We start from the raw sequence: 22,111 nt of genomic DNA, 5'->3' as shown, positions 1-22,111 counted from the left end.
TTTAGGAATTGATGAGAGGCCAGGCTGAGCCTCCTTCATTGCCTCCCCCCTTCCCCTTTGCCAACCCTTTACCCTCCTGTACCCCTTTGTCTAGTTTGTCTCTCTCTTCTCTTCTTATTGAGGTCCCTTCCTCCTTCTTCCCCATCCCCCACACTCGCTCCCCCTTCTCTTAGGTCTTTTTCGTTTTTACATACTTAATTCTGTTGTTTAGCTTTATAACAAAGTTCTTAATAGTTTTTAATTATCTTTGTCATGTACTAACAAATTGCTTGATGTATAATCTAACCTGTATGCTGTGCAAACTAGAAAAATACTTTCAATAAAATGTTTTTAAAAAAAAAAGAAAATTAAAATTAATATCCGATTGGTTCACAAGGGTTATAGCACATTTGAGTACATAGATATTAAATAAATTCTTATATTAGTAAATCACATGCATAGGGGTAAATGTAACAAGCTGCATGTTTCAAAAAGTGAAAAATGATGCCTATAGCAAACAATCATCAATTATCAATCAAATCAATTATTAGCTAACATCTTACACTATGGGCCTGATACAGAGCAGAACGCAAGCATAAACGTAACTGCACACAAGTGTATGAGTATGTACACCATATGCAAATCTGAAGATGTTCCCAGGTCTGAATGAGTAGCAGATGGTCCACTATGATTGCAAATGGTATGTAGCATTATTTAAACTTGAATCACTTAGCTAATACAGCAGGAACAACTTCCTGACATGCGTACAAATTTTTTTTTTTATTTATCTTTGTTACAACATGCTCAGTAAATTCTAATCTAAAGTCTAAATAAGCGTCTGTGAACCATTTGCAAAAACTCTAATTACAAATAGTTCGAGTGATCGTCATCATCATTATCCACTACTCACAACTGCCCATCCACCCACAAATAAAAACTATTTTTCAGTTGTATCTGCAACTATGTCCCAGTCTGAACACACCCTTACTGAACATTACCTACATTATAACACCCCTTCCCTCCCTGACACTCCTCTTCAGAGTAAGGATTAGTAAGTGGCAAAATAGCATAAATCGGAATAGCCAAATTGGGTACATTCACTTACTGAATATGCGCAGTAAAAAAATCACATAGATCATAATTGCCAACTTTTCCTGTATCCTCTCCAGGAAGATCCCAGAGCAGTGGTCAGCTGGCAAATGGGAAAGAGAGGAGCCAAGACATCATTGCGGTAGTGATATGCAGCATTGTGCGCCAGGGGGATAGCTTAATGATGCAAATCATATCACTAAGCCCAGTCTCCAGCAGGGCGCCTCAACGTCGACATTTGTGAGCTTCTCGTACATGGGAGAGGACACAAGTATGGCATAGATACAAACAGATGGATGTCTCACTCTGAATCAGGCCTTATGTGTATATCCAAACTTCTCATTTTCTGAAAACAATTTGACTACAAAAAATATCTATTCAGGGCTTATTACAGCAAGTTTTTTCGTTTAGTTTTTTTGGGAGAAACTCCCCTCTAGACATCCGGCATTTACCCCTGACCATGTTATATACAATACATTTTTACTTATATGGGTAAATGTGAGTGATGGGGACAGGTAGGAGGACTGTCACATGTTAATTGATATAACCTTATAGGTTCATTATATTGTTTATCTTTTGACCCTCTCTGGTTTTTTTTCCATTAGGAGACATCTTGGTGTGGTTTATTAACTCACTGGCGCAGCATGGTGGCACAGTGGTTAGAATTGCTGGAGTCATGATTTAGATTCAGGGCCCTACCTGTGTGTAGTTTGTATTTTCTCCCTGTCTTTGCGTGGGGTTTCCTCCACATACTCCGGTTTCCTCCCACAATACAAAGACATACTAGTAATTTAATTGGCATCTGACAAAAATGGACTTTAGTCGGTGTGGGTGTGGCTGGGAATTTAGATTGTAAGCTCCAATTTCACACTTATATAAATGATTATGTATCCTCTGTACAGCACTGCATAACATGATTGGCGCAATATAAATAAAAATAATAATCTCATTATACCAAGCTGAATTTATTTAAAGTTTTACTTTTTCCTCACTGTTGTGATGGACATTTCAAAGAGAGGACTGTATTGATTGGAGCAATATTTCCCCAAAATATTATGGGGCATATTTTGTTTATGTTTTGCTTTACAACCCCCTTACTGTTCTTACTGCCAAATAGGAATATTTGGCGAGTTGCTGCAATAAGGGACCATTTCCAGCCTGTAAGCACCTATGAATTCTGATGCTGCCCAGACATGCTGCAGTACCACAGCTGACATCAGGATATTTCCCATTATCATATCTTGTTTAGTCTAAAAACAAAATGACCTAAAATAATCTACTCAAAATGTATTTTAGAATGTTTAACATGTTGGTTAATGTGATCAGAAGAAAACTACTATTGTCCTGTGTGCGTGATCATCTTCCGTCTGCTTTAACGTGCTCCAGTCATTCCAGAAGTGATAAATCAGTAACTTATCTAATTTGGCCACCTACTATGTGTGATTACAGGGTGCTTTTTTATCTTAAGTGTGGACACAACCTATCAGAAATACCGCCACAGCATGGGATGCAGCCATTATGGGGCCCACAGGTGAGGGGGGGGGGGGGGGGGCAGGTAGTACCAGGACACACTCCCAAGGCCCCCGATCTGCCTTCAGTAGAGAGCACAGTGGGGGCCTGTACTGAGCATGCACAGTATTAGCTCTAGTGTATTATTCTTCTAGGCGTTTTTGGATGTACTGCTCTAGTGTTTTTTTCTGATGTATAAAACATAAAAGTCACTGCAGAAAATAAATGGCCTGTGCACCTTTCCCGTTTCTTGATGTGAAGCACTGGGAGGATAACTATAACCCTAAATGTAATATGTAATATGTAATATATATATATATATATATATATATACCGTATTTGCCGGCGTATAAGACGACTGGGCGTATAAGACGACCCCCAACATTTCCACTCAAAATATAGAGTTTGTTATATACTCGCCGTATAAGACTACCCCCTCTTCCACACACCATACGGTACAGCTGCGGATGAAAAAAACAAACCTCGGTCAATTGAATAAATGTTCTAATAAAATGACAACAAGGGGATGTTGGGCAGGAGCGCACTTCTCTCATTACAACGTGTAATGACGTCAATCTGTGGTAAGACAGGCTGGTGTGATATGTAATTCTGTGTTATGGAGACTGGAAAGCTGAGCATCTACTATATCAATAGACATGACTGTAATATGTTAGGCATCAGCTGTCATATTCACAAATGATTGAAAAGTTTTGTTAAAGCTATTAGTGTGATCACCAGTGTATGTACTAGGACCACCATCATTCAGGTACACAGTGCAGGGTGAGAACTGGTGCAGGCATCTCCATCTGAACCATGCAGCAGAGCTGAGTTGATCTGAGCCCTATTTAAGCTGCTGCTCCAGTCCTGCAGATACCTCTGTACCTCTGGACAGCAATGGGGTGACATAACACACACCCCCCCCCGCACCGCGCCAGTGATACACGCCGCCCATTGTCTTCAGTCAGCTGTGTAACCCCGCAACTCTTCCCCCGGGTACCTGTCCGTGCAGGAAGATGGTTTTGTCCCGTGCTGACTCTCTCAGGACAGTCTTGAGTCGGAACCCGGAGAGGGGATGTTGTGTCTCCACTGAGCTCTTTGCATCCCCGCTGTCGCCATTCTGTCGTCTTCCCGCTTCCTCTTAACACCGGTAGGAGCCATTGTTATTAGGAGCATGCGCGGTGTGGCCCGAATACAGCGCCCTCTGCTGCACAGCTTTCTGAATCAAACCACTCCACTGCCTGCACCCGGCGTATAAGACGACCCCCCACTTGGAGGCATGTTTTTCAGGGCAAAAAAGTCGTCTTATACACCGGCAAATACGGTATATATATATTTATTTTAACTGGGTGTGAGAGGATTACATTGTGTAGAATAGTATTAATCATACTTGTCTTCTTCTGAAATTGCCCCCCAGGGAGCTCAAATGTCAGCATTTTTGGCCCCCGCTCAATACGAAATGACGCAGTTGTGTCATTTCTCCATGAGGACCAGAGCCAAAATTACGCAATTCATTGTGAATCGTGTCTTGGAGGCCCCCATTCAGCCCACCTCACTAGAAAGTGGGCAGTATGCGGGAGAATGGCCTGCTCTCCCGGGAGTCCGGAAGACCTACCTGGAATTCGGACGTCTCTCTGATATTTCGGGATAGTGGGCAAGTATGGTATTAATTATTATTAGTTATTATTAATGTGGGGTTTTCACATTAATGTACAACTTACGCACCATGCCTTATTCTTTTTATATTTAACATTTTTATTTTTCTAATTCTAGTTTTCATGTCTGACTACTGCCTAGTTTCTGTTCCGCGTGCAATTCTGAATTGTTTTGCTATGCTGTAAAGTACAACAACTGCACAGTGCAACTTCTCTTTATGTAAGTTTCAACAGCAGTGGAAACGTGCACTTACCTCCTTCTGTGTATTCTGCATGCAGTTTTTTAAGTAGAGTTATAGCACTATTGGGGCCACCATCTACTGTAAAATTTCTTCTGGTAGTGTCTCCGTCCTCATCTTTGCTTTCCAGACATATTTGTCACATGGTTTCTCTCCTGCATATGAATGGTCCTGGGCAATTTGTATGTCCTCCCCAGATTTGCATGGGTCTCCTCCAGGTACTCTGGTTTCCTCCTACAGTCCAAAAACATACTGTCAGGTTAAATTGCTTCTGACAAGATGGACTCTAGGGTGTGTGTCTGTAGTCTGTAGTTTCCAATGGGGCAGGGACCAATGTGAGTGATTACACATTCTCTGTGCAGCGCAGTGTAATATGATTGGTGTCAGTGGTTGAAGTGTAAATGTACAAGTGCTGACGTAGAAATTGGGGGCAGACAGCTGCCCCATTGGAGTACACACACACGTCAATTTGTTAGCAGCCAATTAACCTATCAGTATGTTTTTGGAGTGTGGGGGGAAACCGGAGCATCCGGAGGAAACCCACGCAAACACGGGGAGAACATACAAACTCTTCACAGATAAGGCCATGGTCAGGAATTGAACTCATGACCCCAGTGCTGTAAGGCAAAAGTGCTAACCACTTAGCCACCGTGCTGCCCATATTCCCATCTTTCTAATGAAATAGGGCCAAAAAGAGACTACTCTGGTCAGAAGGGTTGCAATAATCCTCCCCCTGTTCTAAGCTGTGATTGAAGTGTGGGTGTATACAGTAGTATGCCAAACCACAGAAAGGGTAGCGGATGATGGGAATAGCCTCCCATCAGAGGTGGTAGAGGCTAATACTGAGCAATTTAAACATGCTTGGGATAGACATGAGGATATCCTTACAAAGATTAAAGGACCAAATAGGGTTTGAGGTTACCATAGGTAAAAATTGGGCAGACTAGATGGGCCAAGCGATTCTTTTCTGCCGTCAAATTCTATGGGGGGTATTCAATTGTTCGGCTTGAAGGGCGAAAAACTCGCGCTCTAAAACTATTACCGTTCATACGGTAATTACTTGCTGAATTTTAGCTCGCAGCTCCCTGAGCTGCGAGCTGAAATTCAGTGAGTAAATTACCGTATGAACGTTTTTTAACCGCAATTTTACCGTATTAACGGTAATAGTTTTAGAGCGCGAGTTTTTCGGCCGTCAAGCCGAACAATTGAATACCCCCCTATATGTGTCTATTTAACCTTAGAACACATCTCTGTGAATGGAGGCTGTGTGATCCCAGCTTGCTGCAGCACAGAAGGGGTTAAGCTCTCCTGTAGCTCCCTGAATGAGCTCCCAGCTGATCATTGTTACATTGTTGCCACTTCCTGCATATAGAAAGCTGGGAGTTGACCAGCCACTGGCCTACTGCATGACACACTCACATATACACATAGCTATCTCCCACTATACCATGGAGAGGCAAGAATTGTGTGTTTGTGTTCTTCATAGGGAACCAGCACCTATACTGCAGTGTTAGTGATTTAGAGAGACACAAACTTTTACCTGTTTCTGAGGCAGCAGTGTCTGTGAAACTGACAGCTTCAAAAGAAGTGGAGAAAAGTGCTGATATATATTACCGACAGATACTGCCCCACTTAGACCACTGATGGGTGCTATATAAATAAACAATACAAATCGTAATGATGTCGCCAGTGCGAACACGCCTTAGGTAAGTAGTCACTAATATTAATTACCAGTTATTAGGTAACATCTTACACTATGGGCCTGATCCAGAGCAGAACGCAAGCATAAGTGTAACTTGCGATTGAAAAAACTGTACACAAGTGTATGAGTATGTACACCATATGTAAAGGTGAAGCTGGGCCCAGGTCTGAACAAATAGCAGATGTGTCCATTTGACAACAGACGCTTCCGTCCAACATGCGAACATGTACAAAACCCTTTTATTTTATAGGTTATGAATGCAATTGCTATGCAGCATTATTTAAACTTGAATCACCAAGCTAATACAGCAAAACATAGAAAATCACAGTTGCAATAATAAAATCTCGGCAACAGATGGCAGCATACAGCATTTAAAACATAAGCATTACAGTCGGTCGTAAATATGTCATATATACAGTATATAGTCTATTATGTGTCCTGTCTCTGCACATTCATTGCAGACAGTGATAACATACTCCACAAATAACCACTCTGTTAGGGACATCTCCAAAACATGAATCTCTGCTAAAAAATGACAGGTGCTTATGAGCAAAATGTATGCACTAGAAATAGCACTCTGAGTTTGTCCCTTCTAGAGAAACTGGACAAAGAGATCCTTCATATAAACCTTCCCCCAACTAATAGTGTGATGATGTGAGTCTTGTTGTTGAGTTCTCTTGCATTCTTTAGAACAGTATTCAATAAAACTACTTTCTCCAGGCCTGGAGAAGTCATGAAGATAGATAGAAACAGTAGTTGCATCACCCTCTTTACCTCTGGCCTGCTTCCCTACTTCTGTTTTCTTGAGCTGATGCTTACTTTATGTAGGACATTACCATCACTCTTTCTCACTATACCTTAAATAACTATCTGCATTAACAAGTTTTAAGGTAAGAAGCATAGGATAGGCTTTAAGAATATCTTCCTCCACCATACACATTTTTCATAATATGCAGAGTTGCTGGTATCTTAAGCTCTGCATGCTGTGTAAAATATATATTTTTTTCGGATTAAATCTATGTCTTCGTTTTTTACTTAAATTGCATCCAACTTAGCATCAAACTCTTTCACAAATCCAGGCCTGATTACTTATGTTACTGTGCATAGTGTGGTATTTAACTGTGTGGTAAGAGTTTATTGTGAGCTACTGTGATTATATGTTCAGTTGGGGATTTACAACAAGTTTTTATCTACCTTATTTAATGTGTCTAGCCTTTCATAGAATTTCAACTTTTCTCCAGTATTTCTGTAGTAAAAGGTGCAAGCACCGTTTAAACTGTTGCCTTGACATTATAGGGAGCAGGGCCATCTCTTACAACGGGCAGGTGAGGCCCGTCCGAGGCAGCGCTGAAAAAAAAAAATCCTGCAAAAAAAAAAAAAGGGAAAATAATTACCTTGCGGTCACGTCAGCTGGCGATCTGGCTCCCTCCCTGGCCCCCTATTCCGTGCTGTGCTCGCAGTGAATGTTGGGCGCCCAACATTCACTGCAAGCACAGCATGGAGGAGCGCAGAAGAGACTCAGCGCGGAAAAAAGAAGAGAAGGGGATCGGACTTAAGGTAAGTTAAGGGGGCCCATATATATATATATATATAATATATATATATATATATTGCAACAGAAAATGTAATATCACAAATATGATGTTGGGAAGATGTAGTAACTGCGTACCGTAAAGATGTATTCAAGAAGTAAAAGATCATATGGAGGTTTCCTCTTCAGAGGTAATCCCTCTCAGTCTCCATCAGACATAGCGACAATGTAGAAAAAACAGAATAGAAAGTAACATAGTGCAGTATTGTTATATATAAAACTGCACCAAAAACCAGAGATAGTCCTCCACCAGGAGACAAAGTGCTAAAACAGGTAGTAAACCCAAAGGTGAATAATGTAGCACACAGGTGCAACATGCATCCCTAGGTAAATAAAAACTGCGTACCAGATAGTCACAAGACCATGAGATTTCTTAGACCATATATATAAGATCAGGCAATTCCTCTGTCACAACTTCATCCAGTGACGGTAATGAACAAGATTGAACAAAAAAGAATGCAATGTAAAAATATAGTCAATTTATTAAAATTGAATAGCACAGTAGTAACTCACATGAGGTAACCACGATAGCGCTGGTAGATGTCACCGCTCAACGCGTTTCGTCCCGGTGCAACGGGACTTCCTCAGGAGCAATAAAATACAACATAACAGATCCATGATGCCATTTATATAGCAAATGTGTATATATATATATATATATATATATATATATATATATATATATATAATCACTTTTTTTTTACATATATATTTTTTTTACACACACACAATAAATAAATATATATATATATATATATATATATATATATATATATATATATATATTTATATTTATTTTGGGGCCCCGGTGCACTGCATTACCCGGGGGCCCATAATGTAGTTAAGGTGGCCCTGATAGGGAGCCAAGTAAGATCTGATGTTTGGGGATCCAGAAGGGTGCAGTACCAGAGTCTACTGCTGATACCACTCCAACTGGGTACCTGTAGTATGAGAAGTATTTTTGCAAAAAAAATTGTGCACATTTTGCCAGCAGAATTTGGCTTTAAGCATTCCTAATTAGACAGCAAGCATATGGTCACCAGCCCATACATCAGAATAAATTGACCTTAACTATGCCTCCCATCCCCCCCTTATGCTATGAAAAACATTATGAACGTTGAGCTTGCTAATACATCTCCCATATTATTGGAATGTGAAACAAAATATTTTATGGTTATTACACTGGAGCATATACACCTATTATTTTTGCTTTTTATGTCAATGCAACATTGGTCTGACATTACAGCTGGTAGGACTAGAACAAACCTGTAGATTTGAATGTTCACAGAGCTAGCAATTACCTGTTGACCAACCAGTGTCATAGGATACTAACAACACAAAAGGAATGGACCAAGGCACACATTGTAATAAAACAGCAAAAACTATGCCTGAAAGACACCTCTGTATCCAATTCATACATACAAGTTTTCTACTTTTCTGGTTGGTATGTGTAATGTACACATGAGATAGTTCTAAATAGTGGAAGGCTGATGTTGGTGGTTGAATGTTAGGGATGCACCATGCATGAATTTACGGTGTTATTTATAATTACCTAGGACATGACACTCGAAATATAGCTCTGGGGATTATCATATATGCAATAAGAGAAATAAGGATGAGAAAATAGGGGCATGCATTGTATTCCATTACGGTTGTCAAAATAAATAGACTAACTTACACTAATTTGATGCATCGTTGGCGTATGATTTCTTAATGTACAGTTTAATATAAAAATAAAGTTTACATGTGTGTTTCCTATCACTTAGCAACGAGTGATGCTGGTGATAACTGAAAGTAGAAGAGGAAGTTTTGTAAAGCATGAAAGACATAACCACTGCACTTGCATGACATACTTTAAACCACAAAATTCTTTGCTTTGCTAATATGTGGTTTGTGAGAAGGAAATTATTCACACTTCCCTCAACAGCGGATTCCCCTTTAAAAAAAAAATGAACCACATGCAAACACAAATAACAGTATAGAGCAAATTTCAATATAGAAACACATAAGGCTTAATTTTATAGCAAGGCTTACAAGTGGTAAAGCTTACTCACCTACACTTAATATGTTGTATTAATTTCTAAATTATTAACAATATATTAACCCAAGGCAGCATGGTGGCTAAGTGACTAACACTTCTGCCTCACAGCACTGGAGTAATGACTTCAATTCCATGGCCTTATCTGTGTGGAGTTTGTATGTTCTCCCCGTGTTTGCGTGGGTTTCCTCCGGGTGCTCCGGTTTCCTCCCACACTCCAAAAACATACTAGTAGGTTAATTGGCTGCTTTCAAATTGACCATAGTGTCTCTCTGTCTGTCTGTCTGTGTGTGTGTGTGTTAAGGAATTTAGACTGTAAACTCTATTGGGGCAGGGACTAATGTGAACGAGTTCTCTGTACAGCGCTGCGGAATTTGTGGTGCTATATAAATAAATGATGATGAAACTTGTATGAGGGTATCATGTATCTACACTTGACTTTATGGCAGAACCGTAACTAAAACTTTTAGCGCCTAAGGCAAGAAACAAAAATGCCATCCCCACCCCAGCCCTCAATTTTAACCAAATGAACCTAAAATATTAGTTACGGCCATGCTATTTAGGTATATTTATTTGGAATTACACATGGCATCTTTATGCAAAATCAAATTTACTGAAGTACAAAGATTTCATACCTGTATAACAATTGAGACATCTCCACTTCAGACTCATAGTAGTATAGTAAATTAGGGGTCTATTTATTTATGTCACTTATTTTTCTTATTCCTAAGATATCAATACCAGAATGAGTATTGCACCTTTACATGTACCACTGCAGTGCTTATTAAATAGACTTGCCAATGCTTTACATGAGGAATCTATCTCTGACAAGACGAGGTGAACGTTGCCACCAACAGGGGTTAAAGCTATTTACCTGGAAAAATTTAGATGTGATAATAAAAAATAAAAATAATGTTGATGTTTAAAAATTGACCAGCAAACTCATACTCACAAGTGCTGTGTATATGAACTCAAATGATATCCATCTGTTGGACAGAAGACAGATGTGCAGGAATTCAGGGGCCCTCTTAAGGAAGACGGCCAGCCAGAGTATAACATATTCACATTTCCTGTAGAAAAGGTTAAACATTACAGGAATCTACAAGGCAATCCTTTTACCATATCTAACTGCTGCAAAAAGATCTCCTTTCTATTATCCTGAGGGCTTGTTCCAGGGCCGGACTGGGACTAAAAATCAGCCCTGGCATTCACAGTACATTCAAGTACACAGGCCCTCCTCAGTTCCAGATGATGATAATAATAATAATAATACAGTACTTTTTGCAGAGATCATTGTATCATAATCAGAGAATCTATGAAAACACGCTGCTGTCAAACAGAAGTATACTTGAGGAACAGCCCCCTTACGCCTCCTGTGGCTCTCCAGTTTACGTGGAACTACAAGTCCCAGCATGCCCCACAACAGGCTGGCAGGTGTACTGAGACGTCTAGTCCCACAAGAGCTGGAGAGCTACAGGGTGTTGGGGTATGTTACTATAATCCTCTGTGGATCAGCTGTTTGTTACCTGCACTGCGCTGGCCTTCTCCCGGTATCACTGGCTTGTCCTGTGAGATACAAATGTATTACGTGCAGCTTGACTCTTTATTTGCAGCATAGGGCACACCAGTATCAGACAATGGTATGTACAGGGCCGGCAAAAGAAATTTGGGGCCTGGGTACATAGAACTTTTGGGGCCCCCCTCCATAGACGAGCAGGAAAGAAACTGTGTGCCAAAAAGGGCGTGACCACATTATGTTGTGAGTGTGGCCAACATGATGGTACATTGATACATACATTATAATAAAACATTACATTTATCACGTCCTCCCAGATACATCACGCCATCCCCCCCAGGCACATTATGACACCCCCCCACCCCTCCCGCTTTCTGCAGCATCCTTTCTCTCCCTCCCCCCCTCTGTTTTCTGCAGCATCCATTCTCCCATCCCCCCGTTTTAGTGTACATACCTTCTCATCTTCTTTTCTCTTCTTGCTTCTGTCTTCTTTTCCTTCCGCTCCTCTATTCTGACAGCTTGCAGGATCCAGACAGATTTGGAAGTGCTGCACTGTCGCGGCACATGTAGACAGCAGGGCCAGATTAAAGGGCTAAGGGGGCCTCCAATCCCCTGTGAGCCGACCCCCGTGAGGTTCCCCCGTAAGCCAACCGCCGCCCCCCACCCCAAGCACTTAACTTTTTCTGTTGCCCTGTCACTGTAGTCCTTCCGTGGCTGTAAGCTCCTTACTGAGGAGATCTCATGAGAGTGAGACTCGCGAGATCTCCTCAGTAAGGAGATTACTGAGCACCGCGGAAGGACTACAGTGACAGGCTCAGCAGCATTGATCGGGCCGGTGGTGCCCCCACCCCTGCACCGATCAATAATGCTGATGAGCACTGTCAAGGGCCCCCTGGATGCCCGAGGCCCCTGGGCTGTAGCCCAGTTAGACCTCGGGTTAATCCAGCCCTGGTAGTCAGGTGGCTGGTTCCTGTGGAGGAGCCAGTCACCAGGAAGCCTGTCAGTGTCGGAGCCGGCCACTAACATGCTAGAGCCGGCCCCATTAACTTGGGTGCATTGACTACCCGGAACCTGGGCCCATCTAACCATCAGCCTTTCTGGCATTTACCAGAAGTGCCAGATGGCCAATCCGGCCCTGGCTTGTTCACACATATGCGCTGGGCAGAAACGCATGAAATTAATCAACTTTAGCTGTGCATTAGTGGTGCCTTATCAATGCCTTTTTCATGTGCTGTACTTTTACCAATAAAATCTATTGTACTAGTAGAGTGCCTTGACACATGAAAAACAGGTTGTGCTGCATTGTACAATTTTAAGTGCGGTTTTAACATTCTATAGTGGGAAAGAAATCAGGCTATTGACTTTATTTGACCTCTTGCCTTTCATTCACTTATTAAAGTATGAAAAACAGATGTGTGATTGAGCCCTGACTGTGTGTTCTAGCAGCAGACATAGGTGCAAAAAAGTCAAAATCTATCTTTTAACAGGTTGTCATTAGAGACTTGGGGTCTATTTATTAAGAGATATAGCGATGACAATCACTATGCATCACTGCAAATCACAGTATTGCCTAATGAAACACCGCTGTAATTTAGCTGCTCTTAGAGCCCAGATAATGTCCTGCCTCCTCTACAAACTTTAAACTTTTTTTTTTCCTGCAGCCTAATGCTGCTGGTGAATGGAGAAGCACTTCCACAGCTGAGGGATCCAGTTAAGCTGGAGAGGCATCAGTTGGATGGATCCCATTGAAAATGACAGGTAATGCCATCCTGAGATGCAGTGAAAGCAGATCTTTTTGCAACTTTAATGAGTAGGAGAATTGGAAAACTTTGCAGTCCCCATACTGATATATGGGGTCTGCTGTAAGAAAGGTTAAATGGGTTTAGTCTGAGAAATCTATGATTTATCCAACATTAAACCTTTCATAAATTATGCAATGGCCTTCACTGTTGTGTTCACTGTTTTAGTGGCTGATCGCATTTTAAGAAGTAAACGTTTTAATGCATTCACGCAACCTATGCATTTAGTAATAATTAAAAAAACAAGTAAATGCCAATAGTGGGTTTTATAAAGCAACCTTTTGAACATGTTTATGTATACCTGTCCAAATCTGACTGATGCAGATTGTAATGTGACAGATGCATCAACAACTGAATTTGTGATGCTGTTATCTTTTATAGACGCCCCAAGATAAACAAAATATAGCATCAATTATTATCATTAACATATATTTATATAACGCCAACAAATTCCGTAGCGATTTACAATTGGATTATTTAGAACACTGCTTTTCAGAAACCCTGTCTCGGTTTAGGATGATTGTGCTCCAGCTGCAGATATAAAGGCAGCCACACATGTGCTATGCCTAAAATGGCTTGTTAGCCATTTTACGAGTCTTATCTGTGCATTGCCTATGCGTTGTTGGTGCAACAAAATCTTGTCTACCTATTTTCCTAAAAGAACATTATCATATTTTTTTTACATCAATAAAGTTTTTATTGAGAAATTTTGCAAGTGTATGGGATACAGAACATAAAAAAGGGAGTTAAACAATGAAAAGGGGTAGGTAGAGGGGAGACACAGAGTCCCCTCACCAGGGGGAGGGGATATAGTTTGCTCATCGACTATAACACAACATAATTTACCAATAATAATAATATAATTTTATTTTTACATTTTATAACTACATAAAAAATATATTTTATATATTACAAATCACTTTCCTTTCTATGGTATATTTGTAATTAATACTTATTTTACTAATGTCATCACATCACTACCCCTTTTCTCTTCCTACCTGCTCCATTTTTTACTTTAGATCAGTGAGCATTAGTCTCTGCAGCCAGCCCAGCATTAATATATAAAACTCCCCCAGTCAACCATCACATTAGCGCTCAGCATGACCACTGCACAGCGTCAGTGATCCTTATTCCACCAGCAGACATCAGCTTCTACACAACATAATTATAGTCAAGTCTGCAAACTCATCCTAGTAGCTACTTCTACTGATCAGACTTTATATATGTACACAAGCAGATGATCTCTGGATCAAGAAGCAATAACAAGAAAAACATACTGTAAAGTGGCTCTGAATGTTACAAGCATGCTAAGACTTGTAGTTCCACAACTACTGGGGAGCTACAGTTCACCAAAGCAGTACTGTATAGAACAGAGTTAAGCAACCTCTGGCCTCTCTCCAGATCTAATAGAAGTCTATTAATTTAACCCCTTAATTATATAGCTTACCCTTGTTCCCATCTATGCAGCAGTCACTTTATTTGAATGGCAAGGCATGCACATCTCTCATTGAATGCCTCAGTTTACATGTCCCACAGGGAAAATTGTTCTGCTGATACTTGCAAATATACTGCATTCCCACTATTTTGATCAGTCAACTACTTTTAAATATAGTGTTTGCAAATGCAGTAGTTACCTTAAAATCCACTGAGATTACACATACACACTGACCCAGATATCCTCCAGTTTTAACAATAAAGGTTGTACTCATTGGTAGAGTGCCCTTTCCATTACAAACTGCACAGATTAACAGTTGGTAAAACATACTGGGGGCAACTTCATAATAACTTTCTACAAATCACCCAGACAGGTTACCAGACTTCCTGCCATGCCCAACACAGACATTCAAATATCAAACTATTTGTCTGTAATCAAACAGTTAAAAACACATCCTGTCATTTGCACTCTGAACTCAGCATGTTGCTTTTCTTCTGAAATGGCAACAAGTAACAAATCTGTCTAGCCTGAAAGTTAACCCACTCCTCATGCTGCAGCTGTCTGATTTCTTATGATCCCTTCCAGAAGGCGCCAAGATTCAAACACAAATATCCGGACACTTATCCAGATACATTCCCAGATATTCAAACTCCACCGCCCTAATGTAAGAGAGTACTGGGAATTGTAGTTTTCACCCCCGTCATATGTGTGTTCAGCAGCTAGACTGTTATACAAAAGGCGTTCCCTTTTATTTAACAGGGTTGAGAAATAAAGCAGGATGACAGCACAGCATTTTTTGAATTTTAGGACTTGTATTATTGCAGCCACTCATTTAAAATCTCCATCAATAACTGTGTGTTTTTATGCTGGTTGCAAAACTAATTCAGCATGTGCATTTAAAGCAAACAAAGTGAAGTGAACTTTCAGTACTGGTAAACAATGCTGCTGGATGCAGGTAAGTATTTATCTTTTAATGACTTATAAAATCATTTATTCAGAATACAGCACAAGGGATCAATGCATTACACATGTAATTGGTTGCAATGTATGCTGCTGTCCTTTGTGTTGTTGCTCCAAAAAAGTGGAACTAAATCCCAAAACTGTTCCAAGTGATTTTTAAATTATTATTACTATTTAGATATGTTCCAAATGTATTCAATATTATTTGTATTCAGTTTTTAAGTGGGTGAAGATAGAACAACCTATAGCAGATTGCAATGTTCACAGTATCACAGAGGATTCCAGTGCCAAGTTTGTAGGAGACTGTGACCTGCTTACCCATGTGATGGTGTTAGTGAGGGCAGAGCTGCATGTGACAGGGACAATATCATTATGTGAAAAGAAAAATGGAGACAGACCAAAAAAATAACAGACTGCAAGTTAGTTAATGGAAGGAGTAGACTCCCTCAGCAGCGCAGTGTATGTTATGCAGGAAGATTATAGTGTCAAAAACACCTCTATATGAAAAAAAACCAAAAACGTTTAAACTGATTTAAAAATCATTAACTAGTTAACCTTTTAAAGGATGTTGTAGCATGCATTGCCATTTAACAGGACAGTTATTGTAATGCTCCAACTCAATGACTTGGAATGCGGGATGGATTTTCAGATACATGGCAACATGCAGTGGGCAACCTTAAGGTATTAACAGTGCTGTTGTGGCATGCAAGAAAAGACAAGATTGTACAGTCCACCTTACTCTTCCACATATAAAAATATTATCCTGTGTAAAGTTACACTTTAACTATGGTGCAAAAATAAAGTAACATTTGCACTGAAAATATATATTTTGTGACGGATGCTGTGTGCAAAGGTTAAAAAAATCCCACAATACACCAAAACAAATACACCAAAACAGAGCAGTGTACAATGCAATGGGAGCAAATTGTGTTTACCTTGACTTGTGGTCCTGTCCACATTGCTGTTATTGACAGTTCAGTTCACACATATGGCACAGCCTGGATGTCATGTTGAGATAAGACATAAATGGTAGGTCCAAATGGAGTCCAAGATGGATTAAGCAGGTACATCTATAAAATATGACTTCAGACCTGCCTGGGACCCAGCATCCTCTTCTCTGTTCCCTTCCCACTGCACGAGCAGCAGTGAGGTGCAAGAAAAAGAAAAGAGCAGAGTATAAGCTCCTAATATGAAAGTTGGCCACATACTTCCATAGGCTGCACAGCCACACATCAACAATATTTGTGTTAAAATGTACAACTTATGTGAGAGCAGCATTGACTACACTTAAGCTTTTTGGTGCATAAGACGGTCTCTTGGGTGACTATCTTGTGCACCAGTGCAAAATATTTTCTGGGACCTCATTTTCCTATTTCTAAACCATGCTTACAAACTCAAATTAAAATAAAACAGAGTAGTCATTTATCTGGTCTCCTCAGCCAAGAACTGCTGGATTTTACAATATAATGATAAAAGGGATGTTTGTACGTTCTGAGTAATACAACAATATTTTTTTTTCTCACAAATGTCAGAACAACCTGGATGATTGACATGGGATACTAGAAAGTGTTGTTAAATGTACATGTGTTTGTTTTGGGGCACACTGACATGCTCAGATAATAGGTAAATCACACACGTGTTACCATGTACACAGAAAAAGTAGCTAAATAAATGTTGGGCTGTGTTTCTCCAATAGACCATGTTTTGCATAAAAAAATATATAGGTAAAATGGAGCACTTCAAAAAAAAAATATGTTTTATTTTTTGCTTACTAATACAAAGGAATACCTGCAAGATGGTGTTTCAATGGTTAAACTATACATCAAATGAAATTCCTTGGAGTATATGTTTCTGATGATCTGGTGCCTCAAAGCTCTGGCAAAGGTAGTGAGTGGCCATAAAATCAGCTCGGAATTATTTTGAAAGAAGTACAGATATGGCAGTATATATGGTTATTTAATCATCCTGTTTGTGAAAGACAAAAAAAATAAAACCAAAGCCCATTTATTAATATGGTATTACCTGTACCACCACCGTGAACACTGAAAACTGCACCAATCATAAAGAGGGATAAACTTGCCGGTCATAAAGCTTTAACCATATAGCTGTACATTCTTCACCAGTAAAAGACTTCACAACACCGATTACATCGTGGTGTAATGTAATTATCATTGGCAACCATACCGTAGCAGACTGACATTTGTCACCTGAGATGCTTGTAGAACAGTCTCTTCTTTAGGCAGTTAATTGTATTTGAGGTACTGAGATAGGAATGTTATAAAACATTGTTGCTAACATTTGATACCATTTGCAAGGACACTGCTCTTCGCGGCACGTCCAAGGAATATATTCCCGCCACTTGCCAGCCTCTGATCGGGATAAAATGTGATCTATTAGACGTATAAAACATACAGAATAATAATCTATGGTCAATAACAAACACATACTTAAGACGTAACTAGTGAAAAACTAATTACATTGGTGAGGGTCGCATGAAAACAAAGGAAGGACTGACAGTAACTGGGAGCCTGGGAAGTTAGGATGAGGTGACAGCATGTTATTAGTGACACTAGATGACAGTGGTGAGGAGTAAAATGGCTGCATACCAAATGACGGGATTACTATTCCCTTGCTGACACATGATTCCTGTTGTAAACTAGCTAACAAGTGACATCGCCATCTTGAAACAGGGCACACTCCATTACAAGACAAGCAACAAGACATGGTCGCGCCGGGTTTGTACTATCGATGACGTCACATATATCTGCTGCTGTGGTTGGTTGGCACCAATCTCTCCCGCCATTGAATGAAAAATTGACCGTATAAAAGAGCTAAGCGGCGGTTCTTTATTAACCACCGGCTCTTAAGCGGGAAGACATCGTAGGAGCATGGCTGCCTCCACTCCCAGCCGTTCTGTGCCTCAGGCATTGCAGTCCCGGGCACGGGGGTCGTCCACGCCGCTCTCTCCAACTCGCATTACACGCTTGCAGGAAAAGGAAGATCTGCGGCACCTCAATGACCGCCTGGCAGTCTACATAGACCGGGTGCGATCCCTGGAGTTGGAGAATGACAAGCTGATGGTTGAGATCTCCGAGAAGGAGGAGGTCACCACCCGGGAGGTAAGTGTGGGGGCATCGGGAGGACACAGTAGTATATTACAAGTCCTACAAGTAATGTATGTATAGGTGGTGGTGTAAGAACAGACGGGACCTGCCAGTAGAGGAGGCTCTATTGTCCTGTCAAAATTCAATGTAATGAATGTTGGGGTAGTATATGGGGTGTGCCTCTGCTATAGGGGCACATGGCCGCTCGCTCATTACTACGGGGAGGGTCAGAAGAAGCCGGGGTCTCGGTATCGCATCTAGAAGGTAACTAAATAACGCACCTTGCTGATGTATGTATGTCTGCTTTTGCAAAAGGGTTATGGATAGCGACCGTTCTTCCATTTAGCATAATGGGTATTATCTTTGTACTCCCAACAGCGGTTATCTAAACTGCGTGTGTTTTTTTTTCCTGCTTTCTATGGTCGCCCATAAGTTATGTACCAATGTCCCCAGTAACGGCCCGTGTATATAGTATGGTGTACGGCGCTCACTAGGTGTTCTGTAACTTAGAATGTCTAGATGCCAACGTTCCAAAGAGCTTTATTCTTACTGAACCGTGTAGTACTTTCTTAAGTCTATTGCACAGATTTGTCTAGCAGCAGTGTCACCACGTTGTGGTTTGTTACCAGTCTGATTCGGGAGTGATTAGGACGTGTAACTCTTTAATGTCTGTACATGGAGTTGTGGGTGGGGTATAACATGCACTTGTCGTTATATATGCGCACTCTATAACCGCTGAAAATATCTATCTATGTACGGAGTGAAAAATTACACTCAAAATCCATTTTTAAAATGGAAAATAATTTTATGTTACCGTGCGGATTAGTCAGTTACTTCAGGAGGGTCTTTAAAAGTGCACTGGAACAAACGATCACTAGTAAGTTTTTAATTATACAGACGCCACTTGCAACATAACCCCGCCCACCTGTCATTTTAGGGAACAAACAGTTAATTTTGAGCACGTGGATAAGTAAGCAACTCTCCCACCCCCACCCCGAAATAGGAGTGAGTCCACGTGCTTCAAGTGACGCTCGAATCCCCCCAACAGAGTTCGGTGTGGAGACACATGCTGTGAAGGGAGGTCTGTGTGTGACAATAGTGCCAGTTTTCAAGTGTTCATAAATGTAAAGAGGGGGGGAAAAAAGCCTATTAAACAATATCCCCCATTAAATCAATAACTGCAAAAAAAATGTAATTTACCATCATTGCATCACAGCAGCAGGGCTGTTACTAGGGCTGTGCGATAGGGGTGACTGCCCAGGGTGCAACGCTGGAGGGGGGGGTGCAGTTTAGGAATATTTTGGGTTCATTTGGTTAAATTTGAGGGCCAGGGAGGCAGCATTTGATTTTCTTGCCCCAGACGCTAGAATTTTAAGCCCCGGCTCTGCATAGCAGATATCTGCTGCTTTGCATCTTTGTTTTACCTAGCAGCCCCCATAACAGTGTATGGGGACTGCTCAGTAATGCTACTTGTCAATAAAAGAAAATAACTTTTTCCCATGTTTGATGTATGCCAACTGAAGCTGGAGTACATTAATATAATTGAAAAGTTTCATTGCTGTCTTCTGCTCTGAAAAGCAGAGCTGTGCATGTGTGTAGGGGTCATGTGATCCCTACATCACATGAATCTACTTCATATCATGCATTTTGGGAGGTTACGCTATGCGCATGTCCAAGCTTTCCAGTTTGCACATGGGATTCAAAGTGACCAGGAATCCACATTGCAATAGGACTGCAAGTGAAGTACCTGTGAAAAGTTACACTTTACAGGAAGAGCTGGTTTTTGGAAATTTAAAGCTGCAAAGGCTTAAAAGCCTTTGCCGCTTTAAAGGTTTGCCTTTAAAAGCCATTGCAGCTTTAAATTTTTACTGCAAAATTGCAGATTTCGGACTACTTGCAGAAAACAATGCTTGATATATTTACCTCCTGGAGCCACAGACTGGAAGTGAGAGTATTGCCAACAGATCTGGAAGACTTTTTAATGCATATCTTAAATTGCATTTGAGCACTAGCGGCAATAACATGGCTTCTGCAGAGATTTGGACATTTGGCACCATAGGTTCTTGTTAAAGACAGTGCAGCGGACAATGAGGAAATATGTTTAAAGTGTTTAGTTATTTTTAGATATATTATAATATTTGCACAACAAACTTTCCTTAGTTCTATATTGTTTCGTCACTGACAACAGGGTTGTGCTGTGATATTGCAGAATACAGTCACCATTCCTGAGATGTGGAACTAGGATAAATGAATGACTTTCACAGGTTTCTTGCCTTCGCTTGTTACTAGATTCTCTTGTATGAAAAGTTGCATCTATATTTCAGGATTGAGGTCTTTGCTCTTCTCTTTGATGTCTTAACTTTTATGATATTGTGCAGTTAACACTATCCATTGGGGCACTTATGGTAAAATAAAGTTGTTGTTTTTTTTTTTAACTAGGCTGGAAAATCAAACTAATTTACATTCTTTTTATATACAGTAATTTCTTGCAACATTACAACCATGGCATACAATTACACTAAATTAGGTGTCCTCATGTTATGGCCTTATGCCACATGTTAAGGTTTGGGACTTTTGTGATCACTTACACTATTAAGCTATTGAGGAATGTTGTTGATCACTACTTTTATTGATTTTAAGCTGCAATTTTGGAAGCTGAATCTTGTAGTCCTCATCCTTGTGTAAAGCCCACAAGCGGTGAACAGCTCCTTATTTCTTGGTGTCAAAACTCTCCTATGTCAGGATGTAACTCACACCAGGGACCTTAGAAGCTGCTCAGCTTTCCATGAATTGTGCTATTATAAGAGGTGGGCAGGGTCACCCTGTAAACTCATATCAGACCTTCTGACTTCACATTTTACACATTAGTAACACAAGTCATCAATGAATTCATTTGATATAACCTATTTACACTGGTGTTATGATTAAGCCTTACTCACCACAATTATCTTGTTTGTAAATCCCTTACAACTGTAATTTCTCTGTTTATGACAGGGACCACACTATAGTCATCCAGACCTCTAATACAATGCTTCTAATTGGCAACCAGTTTTGGCTCTCTGCTTTACCTACAGGGTGGGTTCCCTGGGCAAGTAAACCCCCCCCCCCCCCCCCCCAATCCACACATATACAAACACAGTGGTCAGAGGTCAAATATAAATCAAATGGGCAGCTATGATTGTGATACTTGTCCAGCACACTTCATTCTAACATTTAAATGTCCCATGAGTCTGTTAATTTGTTTGGTATCTTTATACTTTACTTCCATATCAACTCTGTAATGTTCATAGCCTTCAATGACATTAGTTAAGTACTTAAATGTTGTCACTACTTTTTTACAGTGAAATGCTAGTCTACATTCTTTTGTCTGTTTCCCTAATGGACTAACTGCTACTCTAATGTGATTAGGCAACCTTTGATTTTTTAATTTTGTTTAACATCTTTAAATCTCTATTGTGTGGGCCACAGCTTGCATTGGTGTTACTTGGCAGTGTTGAG

General features: G+C 40.4%; 1 protein-coding gene and 1 long non-coding RNA gene across 10 annotated transcripts in view; one reads left to right on the top strand and one right to left on the bottom strand.

Annotated features, from left to right (window-relative positions):
- Positions 1–18,558, bottom strand: part of LOC142146432 (uncharacterized) — a 29,284-nt gene extending 10,726 nt beyond the window's left edge. Inside the window, exons 1-4 of one of the 8 annotated variants that reach the window (XR_012689970.1) lie at positions 17,694–18,558; positions 17,298–17,474; positions 16,445–16,640; positions 4,484–4,702 (exon numbers count right to left, since the gene is read on the bottom strand). This is a non-coding gene — a long non-coding RNA (uncharacterized LOC142146432). Of the gene's footprint in view, positions 1–4,483; positions 4,703–16,444; positions 17,475–17,531 lie in introns of all 8 variants that reach the window. The other 7 variants (XR_012689974.1, XR_012689977.1, XR_012689967.1 and 4 more) reach the window with 7 other exon arrangements.
- The window catches only part of LMNB2 (lamin B2), a 29,210-nt gene continuing 25,396 nt past the window's right edge, over positions 18,298–22,111 (top strand). Inside the window, exon 1 of one of the 2 annotated variants that reach the window (XM_075204646.1) lies at positions 18,298–18,628. In XM_075204646.1, the coding sequence (XP_075060747.1) occupies positions 18,398–18,628 (231 nt within the window). In that variant the 5' untranslated portion in view covers positions 18,298–18,397. The remainder of the gene's footprint in view (positions 18,629–22,111) is intronic. The other variant, XM_075204645.1, reaches the window with a different exon arrangement.

Source organism: Mixophyes fleayi, chromosome 1, assembly GCF_038048845.1.
Source record: "Mixophyes fleayi isolate aMixFle1 chromosome 1, aMixFle1.hap1, whole genome shotgun sequence".
Taxonomy (NCBI): domain Eukaryota; kingdom Metazoa; phylum Chordata; class Amphibia; order Anura; family Limnodynastidae; genus Mixophyes; species Mixophyes fleayi.
The sequence above is the reverse complement of the archived record's forward strand: the minus strand, read 5'-3'. Positions and strand labels throughout refer to the sequence as shown.